The 12,372-nt window shown below is 34.5% G+C and overlaps 3 protein-coding genes across 3 annotated transcripts; 1 reads left to right on the forward strand and 2 right to left on the reverse strand.

Moving 5' to 3' along the window:
- The first annotated feature begins 560 nt into the window (after positions 1-560).
- Positions 561-965, forward strand: LOC135137900 (asporin-like). The gene has a single exon (XM_064067672.1). It carries the CDS (start codon positions 561-563, stop codon positions 963-965), a length of 405 nt encoding a protein of 134 aa, XP_063923742.1.
- Positions 966-3,619: 2,654 nt separating this feature from the next.
- LOC135137886 (ankyrin repeat domain-containing protein 50-like) lies at positions 3,620-6,903 on the reverse strand. The gene has a single exon (XM_064067657.1). The coding sequence runs from the start codon at positions 6,806-6,808 to the stop codon at positions 4,127-4,129; it is 2,682 nt and encodes an 893-aa protein (XP_063923727.1). The 5' UTR covers positions 6,809-6,903; the 3' UTR covers positions 3,620-4,126.
- On the reverse strand, positions 6,810-9,084 carry LOC135137887 (uncharacterized). Its single transcript, XM_064067658.1, has 3 exons — positions 8,969-9,084; positions 8,675-8,769; positions 6,810-8,564 (listed from the first exon to the last, which is right to left on the reverse strand). The coding sequence occupies exons 2-3, from the start codon at positions 8,741-8,743 to the stop codon at positions 6,810-6,812; spliced, it is 1,824 nt and encodes a 607-aa protein (XP_063923728.1). The 5' UTR covers positions 8,744-8,769; positions 8,969-9,084.
- Positions 9,085-12,372: the final 3,288 nt, after the last annotated feature.

Raw genomic sequence — 12,372 nt, forward strand, 5'->3', positions numbered from 1 at the left:
GGTAGCATCTATTTATACATTTTATTTATTTCTTACCTAGGTGTATATCGTTCCATTCCACTTACACATTTTCACTCCATTCCAATAATCACAACACAAAGTGTGACCATGTGTAAAAACGTCAAGAACACGATTTTCTTACTCGTTTTTGTTGTAAAATGGGTTTATCAGAGTTCATCAACATTCAAAGGAGTAACAATAGTTTGCACTTGGCTACCAGATGCAACTTCAAAACAAGAAACCGTAACCACAAATCTGCAAAATTCTTGCGCCCACAATTTCACTCACAAAATCAGTCTGTCCATTCGAAGTTCAACGGGGACGATTTTCGAAAATTCCATCACCAACCTACCGAATTTAATCAAACTAGAAATGGCAGGAATTAATTTAAAAGAAATAAAACCAGGAGCAATTAAAAACGTGCCTCAGTTGGATTATTTGGATTTAGGTTATAACGCTTTAAAGAAATCAAAACTGGTATTTTTTGCGATTTGAATGTTTCACATTTGTTGCTCGAAAACAACTCGATTTCGAATCTAGAGAAACGTGCTTTCTAAAATATGGCACAACTGATACAACTAGATTTACAAAATAACTCTTTGAAAAAGATGAACAAACAAGTTTTCAACAATATGTCTATTTGGAGCTTCGATTTCAGAAACAACCACATTTCTCAAGTAGAAGTAGGTGCCTTTGACGGTCTTTACGTAAAACTGGATTGGTCCGGTACTAAATTACTCTTGTCTAATAATAAATTGGAAGAAATTAATCCCGACGCGTTTACTCTACAAGATCTGCGCTATCTCGATTTGGATAACAATTCTATTTCTAGAGTTCGTCCAGGCGATCTGGCAAACCTTCCCAATCTACTCACCTTACGTCTATCCGGACACAAACTCCAAGAAATTCCAAACGGCGTTTTCAACGGGTCTTTAATCTGGTTTCTGGATCTAAGTTCAACATGATGTGGCTGAAAGAAGTCATAAAACGAAAAATCGACTTTTCAATGATAAGACTTTTCCATTTATCAGTTCTTCCGTTTTCCCGATTTCTCAATTTTTCGTCATTTTAGTTTTCGAATTTTTCGCTTTTTTTTATGTTTTGACTCCTCAAAATTTTGAATTTTTCGATTTCCTGATTTTTCGCTTTTTCGATTTTCAGATTTTTAGATTTCTCAATTCTTTGATATTTTGATTTTTCACTTTTCCAGTTTTCAAATTTCCCAATTTTTCGTCATTTTAGTTTGGAATTTTTTTAATTTCTCGACGTCCTATTTTATGTTATTATTTTAAGTTTTTATGTACGACTTCATTTGTTTTATACTTAGGTTAGTTAAGTTATTTATCAGTATGCACTGTCTTTTGTATTGTTGTACATTAAACTTATCTTATCTTACGTTATGTTAAATTTCAGTTTTTTGATTTTTCAATTTTCTAATTTTTAGATTTCTCAATTTTTTGATATTTTATTTTTGGGATTTTAAGTTTTCAGATTCTTCATTTTTTCTCGATTTTCCAATTTTTCGATATTTCCACTTCTCGTTTTCTCAATTTTGCCATTGTCGTTTTTTGGATCTTCTGATTTTCCGATTTTTCAATTTTTCGGTGTTCAATTTTCTAACTATATTTTAATTATTAAATTTTAGATTTTTTATTCTCTCGATTTGTCGATTTTTGGATAAAAAAAAATAAAAACTACAAAAAATTGGTCTAAAGAGTTTAGACAGTACTTCCCTCGCTATCGGAAAAGTGACGACTGCATGCCTATTATGTTTTTTTTTCGCAGTAGATTTCAAAGAATTCGGTTTTGTAGTTCCTGAGTAAATCAATAAAATAAATTGACGCATTCATTAATTTTTTTGAGTCACCCTGTACATGCAAATCCAAAAAATATGAATGGAGTGATAGATCACAAGCACAGACTCATTATATTTTGTACATTTTAGATATGATTTATTCGGCAAACTTTCGAGCTGACGTCATCAAGTTTTTGGAGGGGATAAGCAGATCTATTTTGACTAAACATTTATTATGCTCTTTATAACCTTAAAACATCTGCAAGATTTCAGAGCATTCGGTTTTGTAGTTCCTGATTAAATCAATAAAATATATTTACGCATTCATTAATTTTTTTGGGTCACCCTGTATATGCAAATCCAAAAAATATGAATGGAGTGATAAATTACAAGTACAGACTCATCATATTTTTACAGTTTAGATAGGATTTATTCAGCAAACTTTCGAGCTGACGTCATCAATTTTTTGGAGGGGATAAGCAAATATATTTTGACTAAACATTTATTATGCTCTTTATAACCTTAAAACATCTGCAAGACTTCAAAGCATTCGGTTTTGTAGTTCCTGAGTAAATCAGTAAAATAAATTTACGCATTCATTAATTTTTTTGAGTCACCCTGTATATGCAAATCCAAAAAATATGAATGGAGTGATAGATCACAAGTACAGACTCATCATATTTTGTACATTTTAGATATGATTTATTCCACAAACTTTTGAGCTGACGTCATCAAATTTTTGGAGGGGATAAGCAAATATTTTTTGACTAAAGATTTATGATGCTCTTTATAGCCTTAAAACATCTGCAACATTTCAAAGCATTCTGGTTAGCAGATTAAAAATTAAATTTCAAAATGTTGTTTTATAATTTTTGATTTTTTTTCCAAAAATCTGGACGTTTCGGGTGAAAAGTCGATTCGGAGTTGTAAACTACATGTGTAGGACTATGTTATTTTATACAATTGAAAACCTCTTTAGTATGTACAATTTTGAAGTGACGTCATCGCATTAGTGGTGGGGATGATTAGACAAATTTTGGTTAGCGTTTTACCATCTACATGATATTCTTAATATAAGTACAAAATTTCACAACAATCGGTCCAGTACTTTCGGAGATTATGTGTCTAATAAAAATCCGGGACGGCAAACAGACGGACAGACGGATAGACGGACAGACGGACAGACGGACAGACGGACAGACGGACAGACGGACGGACAGACGGACAGACAGACGGGAATGGGAGACCTATTTCTTCGTATTCTAGGAGTCATGAAAGATCGAGAAAACGTAAAAGTAGAGAGTCGGTCGACGGACTCGATTACTATACTTCCTTTGCTTACGCTCGGGAAGTAAAACACTCTGTAATTATCGTTTTGTTTTGATTGTAATCTACCAGTTTTGGAATTTGAAATGGGAGAATAGGACTCATAAATAAGATGACTAAAAATGTATATTTATTTGAATGATTTAATTGTTTTTTCTTTTTTTTTAAATCTCCATCACATATTCATTAACCAACTTGTTCCTTAAATAACTAAGCACTACACAATTTATTACATACAAGGATCGAAAACACGTCTTATCTATACATATGCTAAGTAATTTCATAGAAAATTATACAACTTTACTTATAAATAACAAAATTAAAATTAAACTAAAAATTACGATGATGCGAAGGAATATCATCTTACTAGAAGTATCGAATAAAGTTTTGATTCTTACAAGCAATAAGCGAATTTGATCAAGGCGATTTCCTTCTCGTCGTATTTTACAGTTGTTATATTTCGAGAAATAAGAATACCTCATGGGTATTATAGTGACATGATTTATTAATATTATATACCACCCAGTTTTTATAGACCTAGATTGGGGAAGCTATTGCCATTTTTTCATAAATGTAAAATAAAATATTATTTTGAAAGGTGTGGAAAAGTTATCTTCAGATATTCTCTGGATACACATACGATAACACACAATTGTTGACTAGCTCGAAAATTTAACAACACGCCAAAAACTCCTATTATTTCACTGAAAATATTTTGCTCACATTGAAATAGTGCACCACTCAAAACTTTTTTGTTCTTGTCCAAAAACCAAAAAGGTACAGTATTACCATGTCCTCAAATTGATGAAATAAACATTCTTTTTGAAGTAAAAAACAGTTTCTTGCAAAAATTACAAAATTTGATTCATGAGCCATGTGTGTTAATTTTTAAAAATTTAAAAGAATTTATTATGAAATGACGTCATCAAATTGTTGGTGAGGACGACCAGAGAAACTTACCGTTTTACCATTCATAACCAAACAAAATTTTACCACTATGAAGGTTCAGTTATCTATGTCATAAGATCCAGTTTTTTTGGCGAATTTTTCTTTTAAAAAGTTTACTGTTTTAGTATGATCCATGAAAATGGCGATATCAAGCGGTGTAAAACCATTTTTAGAAATGAAATTGATTTCGGCTCTATATTTGATTAGGCATTCGACAACCATTTCGTGGCCATTCAAGCACGCTAGGTGAAGTGGTGTCCGATCATCATCATTAGCCCGATTGATTTCGGCTCCGCATTTGACTAAATATTCGACAATTTTGTGGTGACCGTTCCAAGAAGCTAAGTGAAGCGGTGTCAAACCGTCATTGTCAACGCGATTGATTTCGGCTCCACATTTCACTAGACATTCGACAATTTTTTCACGACTCTTCAAGGAAGCCACGTGAAGCAATGTGTGACCATCTTTATTAGTGCGATTGATATCGCCTCCGTGTTTGACTAGACATTTGACAACTTTTTCGTGGAGGTTGAACGAAGCTAAGTAAAGAGGTGTCTCATCGTTTTTACTAGGGCGATTGATGTCGGCTCCCGATGTCAACAGGCATTCGACGGTTTTGAGGTGGCCCATCCGGGAAGCTACATGAAGCGGTGTCCAACCATCATTGTCAGTTAGATTGATTTCGGCTCCGGATTTCACTAAAAAATCGACAATCTTTTTGGAGCCTATTTTGGAAGCTGCATAAAGCGGTGTCCAAGCATAATTGTCAACGTGGTTGAGTTCGGCGCCAAGTTTTACAAGACATTGGACAGTTCTTTCATGGCCTTGCCAGGAAGCTAAGTGGAGCGCTGTCCGGCCATTATCATCAGTGCGGTTGATTTCGGCTTGGTGTTTCACTAGACAATCGACAGCTTTTTCGTGGCCGTTATTGGCAGCTGCATAAAGTGGTGTCCGACCAAAATTATCAACGCGATTGATCTCGGCTCCGCATGTCACTAGGCATTCAACGGTTTTTTCGTGGCCTTCCGATGAAGCCATGTGGAGTGGTGTCTTACCATCTTTTGAAGAGTGATTGATTTCGGCCCCACATTTCACTAGGCAATGGACAGTTCCTACGTCGCCGTTGCAGGAAGCTAGATGAAGCGGTGTCTTACCACCATTATCAGCGCGATGGATTTCAGACCCATATGTCACTAGACATTCGACAATTTGTTTGTCACCGTTCCAGGAAGCTATGTGAAGCGGTAGCGAGCGAGCATTATCAGGGTGATTAACTTCGGCTCCGGATTTCACCAGACACTCGACAGTTTTTTTGTGGCCATTCGAAGAAGCTGCGTAAAGTGGTGTACTACCTTGATTATCAACGTTGTTGATTGTGGCTCCACATTTGACCAAACATTCGACGGTTTTTTCGTGGCCGTTTGAGGCCGCTGCGTAAAGCGGTGTCCGACCATAGTTATGAACGCGATTAATTTCGGCCCCGCATTTCACCAAACATTCGACCATTTTTTCGCTTCCGTTGGAAGAAGCCGCGTAAAGTGGTGTCTCACCGTAATCATCAGGGCGATTGATTTCGGCTCCGCATTTCGTTAGATACTCGACAATTTTTTCGTGGCCTTTTGACGAAGCTGAGTAAATTGGTGTCCAACCGTATTTATCAGAGCTGTTGATTTCGGCCCCGTGCTTCACTAGACATCTGACAATGGTTTCGTAACCGTTCGAGGCAGCTGCATGAAGTGGTGTCTGGCCATCAACAGAAGAACCGTTGATTTTGGCTCCGCATTCCACTAGACATTCAACAACTTTTTCGTGGCCATTGAAAGAAGCTAAGTAAAGTGGTGTCTGATTATATTGATCCGAGTGATTGATTTTGGCCCCGTGTTTCATTAGACATACTACAATTTTGTGATGGTCATTTTTCGCAGCCGCGTAAAGAGGTGTGCGACGCTGATTATTAGCGCGATTGATATCTGCTCCACATTTTATTAAGCATTCAACAATTTCTTCATGGCCGTTGGAGCAAGCTGCGTAAAGAGGCGTCTGGCCATCTTCATCAGCACAATTGACTTTTGACCCGAGTTGCAACAAATGTTCAACTATCGCTGTGTGGCCATTTGCGGACGCTACCATAAGGGCTGTGAGACCAGACCGACAACTAAAATTGACTTCATCGTAATAACCATTTAATTGCTTAGTACAAACAATTTTAATTGCATTATCATAACCGAACAGACTAGAATAAAACAAAATATTAATTCTATCAGATTGATTATAAAGATGTTCTGGCTTAAACTTTTCTGACTGTAACAATTCCAGTTCCGCACTTAAACTTTCGCTGACTCTAGCAAATAACAACGGCGTCATTTTAAATAACCCATCCGGTTCTGAAATATTACATTTTTTCAACAAATGTTGCACTGCTTCTAAATATTCCTTTGTTTCTAATTCCCCTTTAGAAACTTCATCGCAGTCATCGAGGGTATGTCTCATATTAGGTATCGTTTTCGAAAAAGACATTTTTTTGGGCAAAGTAGAAATATAACTTGAAAATGTTTTATTTATTTTAGAACTCGTTAATGTTAGGCGTGGATATCTTTTTCCCCACGAGCAAATCAAATGTAGAACACTTCTTCCACCCTCGTCTTTACACGCCAATATTTCTTCGTTACTTATTTCTAGGACGTCAAAGTTCCTGTACAAGACTGCAGTGTGAAGTGGTGAGTTTTTTGCCAACAACATGTCAAATGCTGTTGCTAAAGTCGAAAGTCCAAAACTCGTTTTCGTTTTTAGAATGATCAGATAATTTGTAATTTTGTAATTCTCGTACACTGCCTCTGCTTCGTACCCATTCTAAATGTGTATTTTTAAAAAATTTAAAATAATGTACAATCTTGGACTCTGGTGTTTTAGAGCATATTTTCTGAAATTCAGATTCGCTGCATTTATTTTCACTTATAATGAAAATTGGAGCATTGGAAGTTGTACACTCTGCGTTATTTAAGTAATCATCGAACTTTGTTAGTTTAATTTTTGTAAATTTTTGTATTTCCTTCGAACCGTCTGTGCAACTTAGAATAACTACCGTATTATGATTAACCTGTTTTAAATAATTAATGTCTATCACATTTAACGACAAATACCTTTCAATATAAGGATTGGGAAGAGCTTCTTTTACCCCGTCTATGACACGTGCGCCGTCCATCATTTCTAAAAGATTATTTACACTAATATTCTTCAAGAATTCTTCATTTCTTCCACACGCGTCCATCAGAGTAAGCACTGCTTTCCCTTGCAAGGAAACGGTAAAATTCTGCATCACTCTTTCATATAAATTATCTTCGGATTTCAAGTCCAACAAGTTCTGGAACACGGAGCGACCTCTCATCCATTCTTTCCATTTTCCTTCACCAAGCAAAACGAATTTTCCATCCGGACAAAGTTGAACTGCTTTTTCTATATTTTCGTGCTCTTTTACAATCAGCGGACGTTTCTCGATCAACCACAACAACTGTGCCAACACATTTCCGTCTACATCTTCCATCCGAGATATACAATTAGGAGAAAGACGATTAAATGATCTCAGTTTGTTTAGTTCTTCGATGTCAATATTCTTGTCCAAGTCGCCCCACAACCGTTTAGTCACATCGCACTCTACGTTTTCCAACAGCGTAATGTCGAATGGACAAATTGCTTCTCGAAGAAATTTCCCTCTATCGCTTACTTCTCCAGAAGTGAAATTCTCTACGTATGGAGACAACAGACAAAGTGCAACTGCACGTCGCATCATTTTCTTATCTAACTTTATTTTTGATCCTTCTTGCATATCCCACTCAGATATAATCTTCAGATATTTTTCGAACGTTTCTTGATTCGACCAAAACATCTTCACGAAGTCATTCGCTGTAGAATTTTCAAGTGTTTCGAGACTTTGTTGATCAGAGTAAAGGCTAAAGCTTTCAAGAAATTCCTTAAACTGTTGAAGTTCTGAATCAACTTCTCCTGCATCTTCGTCTTCTACAATTCGAAATTTATAACAGTAATTTATATGTTGAGAAAGTTTGAAACTATCATCAGCAATTTCTATTTTATAAGGTTTCAAGTAAAATTGTTTTCCGTCTATTTGAAATTTTGTGTCTTCGAATATGTTTAATTTAAGGTTCGTGAACAGAATACATTGTTGTGGTTTTTTCTTTATCTCTTGGAACGACTTAAAATATTTTAGGATACTAAAATCTCCCTTTTCGCTTGCTAGTCGTGCTATAACTAAATTTCCTGGTTTATTGCTGTGTTTTAACTGTACGGCCATTGATTGGATTCCTTTATTTGTTTCCACTTCAATGACTACATCATCGAAGGCTCCAAAATTTGCATCGTTCGACGAAACGTAGAAGTTTTTTACTTTTTCGGTGCTTACCATACGAAGTACGATGTTGGCAATTATCATATTTTCGTACTTCTTTCCTTTGTCTGTTGTTCCAGATCTTTTCCGAAAATTCTAAAACGTAATAAAAAAATGTAAATTAGTTAATTGTATTTATCGAAAAAGAATACTTTTGTACTCTTTCGACTTACAATGGGGTTATTATAAACTAGAAAGTTTAATACCTTTTTCGTCAAAGATGCATTTCCTTGAGGTTGTAAATTTTCTTCTAAACTTCCGGTTTTGTCTTCCATGGTGATAACTGCGCGAATACACAAACCTGGAAGTTAATTAGAACACATGATACTCATATTCATCTTTATAATGGAAATTAGAAACGAAATTTCTACATAATTTACAGATAGGTATCTGTTTTAAGTGTTTTTGTTGCTACTAACTTAAGAATTAAAACAATCATGTCTTATTTCCCGAAAGAAGCAATAATGAAATGGATGTTAATTTAATGTTATTTTACTTACCTAAGCTTCTAATTTTTCTCTGTTCTGATATGTTTCACTGTGGGTTCACGGTTGACTAGCTGCTACTTTTGGAGTTGTTCTATTTAAATCATTTTTGTAAACGCTCTATTGATGTTTTAGTGACTGTTATCACCGTTGAAATTCGGTGTTTGTGTTATCAAGCCACTTGAGATTTCCCAAAGGTGTGTACATTTATTTAACGCAAAAGATAAACTAACATCAAAATTGGTTTGAAATTTTTCTCTCGCTGTTAAAGTACCACAGTACAACATGTTCAGCTTTTTCTTATATTTTCCTTTTGATTTAAAGAGTTATTAATACAGCGTTTCCTTTGTCTTACAAAATGAATTACGTTTAAAAAGCATGACTTAATATACTAAATTCAGTAGTTTTAAGATCAGCAGCCTTTATTTATTTTATTATTTTGCGTTCAGCACATCACTGTATCACTGCAAATAAAAATTGTCTCTTTATCGAGTTCAAATAAATCTGTTAGCTTTAAAATTGGAAAATTTATTTAGTCGTACCTTAATTGTTCAAATAATTTTACGCATGTCTATCAAGGTCAATGTGGTAATGACTCGACTACTTCAATAAAGTACTGTAAAAGTTGTTTTGTTTTTTGTTTGCTTTTGGTGTCTATTATCCATCTCTATTATTTTGTTTGTTTAAGGCTGGATGTGTAGAACAACTTTCCCGAATATTCATTTATTGTGTTTCAAAATATATCTGCAAAAATTATATCCAGAAAACATTGGAATTTGGTGTGCCATTTCTCGAAGACGCCTATTTGGGCCTATTTTCTTCCAGGAGTCACTATAACGGTGTCATATCAGAACTTCCTGCAGGTTGAACAGTGGGCGACAGTGCATGACCTCGCAGTCCTCCAGGCTTCTAGCGGCAGATTTTGAGCAGAGTCTTCTAATTCTTTAACCTCGTAAGGACCTCGAACCATTTCCAACAATATATCTGTGGATATGAACCTCTGGAATCCTTTATGACCTTCAGTAAGTTCTTCTAACTTGATTGTTTGACTTTTGAACCGACACTCAAAATTCATCTTCAAATTTGTTAAATCATTATCATTTTAAATATTTGCTAACTGTAGAAAAATTGAACCGTCGTTTAATTCCTTCTTGGAAAAATTTTTTGCAACCATTACGAACGATCGGTCTTTACAGATATTGATAGCTTTGTAAGCACAGGAACTTTCCTTCAAAATTAAAGGACACTTGTTCATCAACCAAAGTAGTTTAGCCCATTCGATACCACTAATACTATTCAGCTCGCTTATGTTATTTACATATTTTGTTTTAATGGGGTATCTTTTTCTCTCGTCATTTAAGTCATTAATGGCCTTACTGTCAAACTCATCCTTTAAATTACTCCAAAGACTTTGTACGTTTTCGCATGACTCACTGTTAAAAACTGTCAGATGAAATTTAGAAATTGCTTGCTGTAGATACTTGGCATTTTCTAGATTAATGTTTGCCGTTTCAAAGGATATATATAGCGCAAATTGAAGGAGTCGCTATCTGAAGAGCCAACAATCGTGCCATCATTGTTTTGTCGAGTTTTTCCTTTTCGCTTTCTACCATATTCCAGTTTTCAACAAAGTGTATATATTGCAGAAATACGTCGTTTGAAATCTCAGAAACCAGTAGTTTATCAAATTCTGACTTGATTGTTTTTTGTAATGCATCCAAGTTCAGTTGTTTCGAATAGATGAAAAAATTTTCGAAGTTGTTACTACAAAAATACTATAAGCTATGAAAATGGTGACAAAGTGTTAGATTATATTAAGTATTTTCTGTGAAAATTCCTAAAAAATTGAACACAGTAAGGTACATGTTTTCTAATGGTAAAATTAATTATTTTTCTTCAGATGTTCAAACTAAGTCGGCTTAAATGATGTTGTTTATATGGAAATAAGTATTTTTGAATTTTATGATTAATAAATTTAAATGAAGCTTAGACAAATAGGAACATCATATATTATAGATTTTTTCTTACTAAAAAGTAGAGATTTACTCGTACTTACGACTTTGTGCTCTAATCGCTGGAGTTCTTCTAAAAACTCATGACACTTTCTATCAGATGATTCTGCTATTTGATACGTGTTTCCACAGTCCACAAATTTAAGTTGCTCTAACAATTGACTATGATAATTTTTAATTGAGATTGCCAATTCTTTTGTTCTAGTGAGGTCCATCTCTGAAAACAATTCCTACGTAGAAGCAATATTCTACTCCGAAATTTTTAAAACACTTGACCTATCAACGCCCAGACAGGATTTCTCGAAATTCATCCCCTAGCTCTTCAATACAAATAATGAAACATATATTTAAGCATTTTCCGAGAGCAACCCCTAAGGGGGTGAAAACTGGTGGCAAAATTTCTACTGTAAATTTAAATTTTTACGGGGAACTTGGTATTAATACTCTTCAACACAAATAATGAAACACAGAAAATATTTCAGATTGTTTCGAGATTCCACCCCTATGAAGATGAAAGGGGGTGACAAAGTTTTTATGAGCAAAAATATTTTTATATAGATTTTTACTGGAAATTGTATTAATGCCCTTCATGCCCGGGATTGACGTAAAACCTCTCTTGTCTTTAATATATATATACGATCAGAAGAGCTTTTTCTTTTACTTACCTAAGCATTTAAATTTGTCGTCATTTTTGAAGTCGTAATTTTTAAACAATTTTATAACTGAATCGAGAAAGACGGTTATCAGCGTGATGTTTGCTCCAAAAAAACACACGTTTTTCCGAAGCCATGTAATTTTATTTGACGCAACAAACAAAAATAATGTTTAAACAGCAGAGATCTTATCGGCGTACACATAACTTGAATTGATTGGTTCTCATTTTTGAAGTTGTGATTTTTAAACAATTTTATAACTGGTCAGTTGAAGCGACAAACGCGGTTATCAGCCCCATGTTTGCTCCAACAAAACAGAGGATTTACGGGAGACATGTATTTTTATTTGACGCAACAGATAAACTTAAAAAATAATGTTTAAACAGCAGAAAACTTATCGACGTACATATAACTTTCATTAAATGTAGGTATTTGTATTGGCTTGTTTTTCCCTAAATTTAGAAAAACACAGCGTCACAACCAATTCTTTATTCGCTGCTTGCTTTTCCCAACCTGTTGGGTACAATCTGATCAATTATACTTATTATACTGAATCCACCAGTTTGTGGTAGTTTTCCTAACCTCGCACTTTTTGAAATTTAATTTTCAAACTGCATACCGAATGCTTTCATATCTTGTAAACGTTTTAAAGTTGTCCTAAGTATGGTAAATTTTTTACCAAAATATATTTGTAACAATTGATGACGTCATCTCAAAGTTTTGCCGAATAAATCCTATCAAGGATGTGCAAAAT

This window comes from Zophobas morio, unplaced genomic scaffold (assembly GCF_036711695.1).
Source record: "Zophobas morio isolate AGI-343-1 ecotype UQ-CSIRO unplaced genomic scaffold, CSIRO_AGI_Zmor_V1 ptg000030l, whole genome shotgun sequence".
Lineage (NCBI taxonomy): Eukaryota > Metazoa > Arthropoda > Insecta > Coleoptera > Tenebrionidae > Zophobas > Zophobas morio.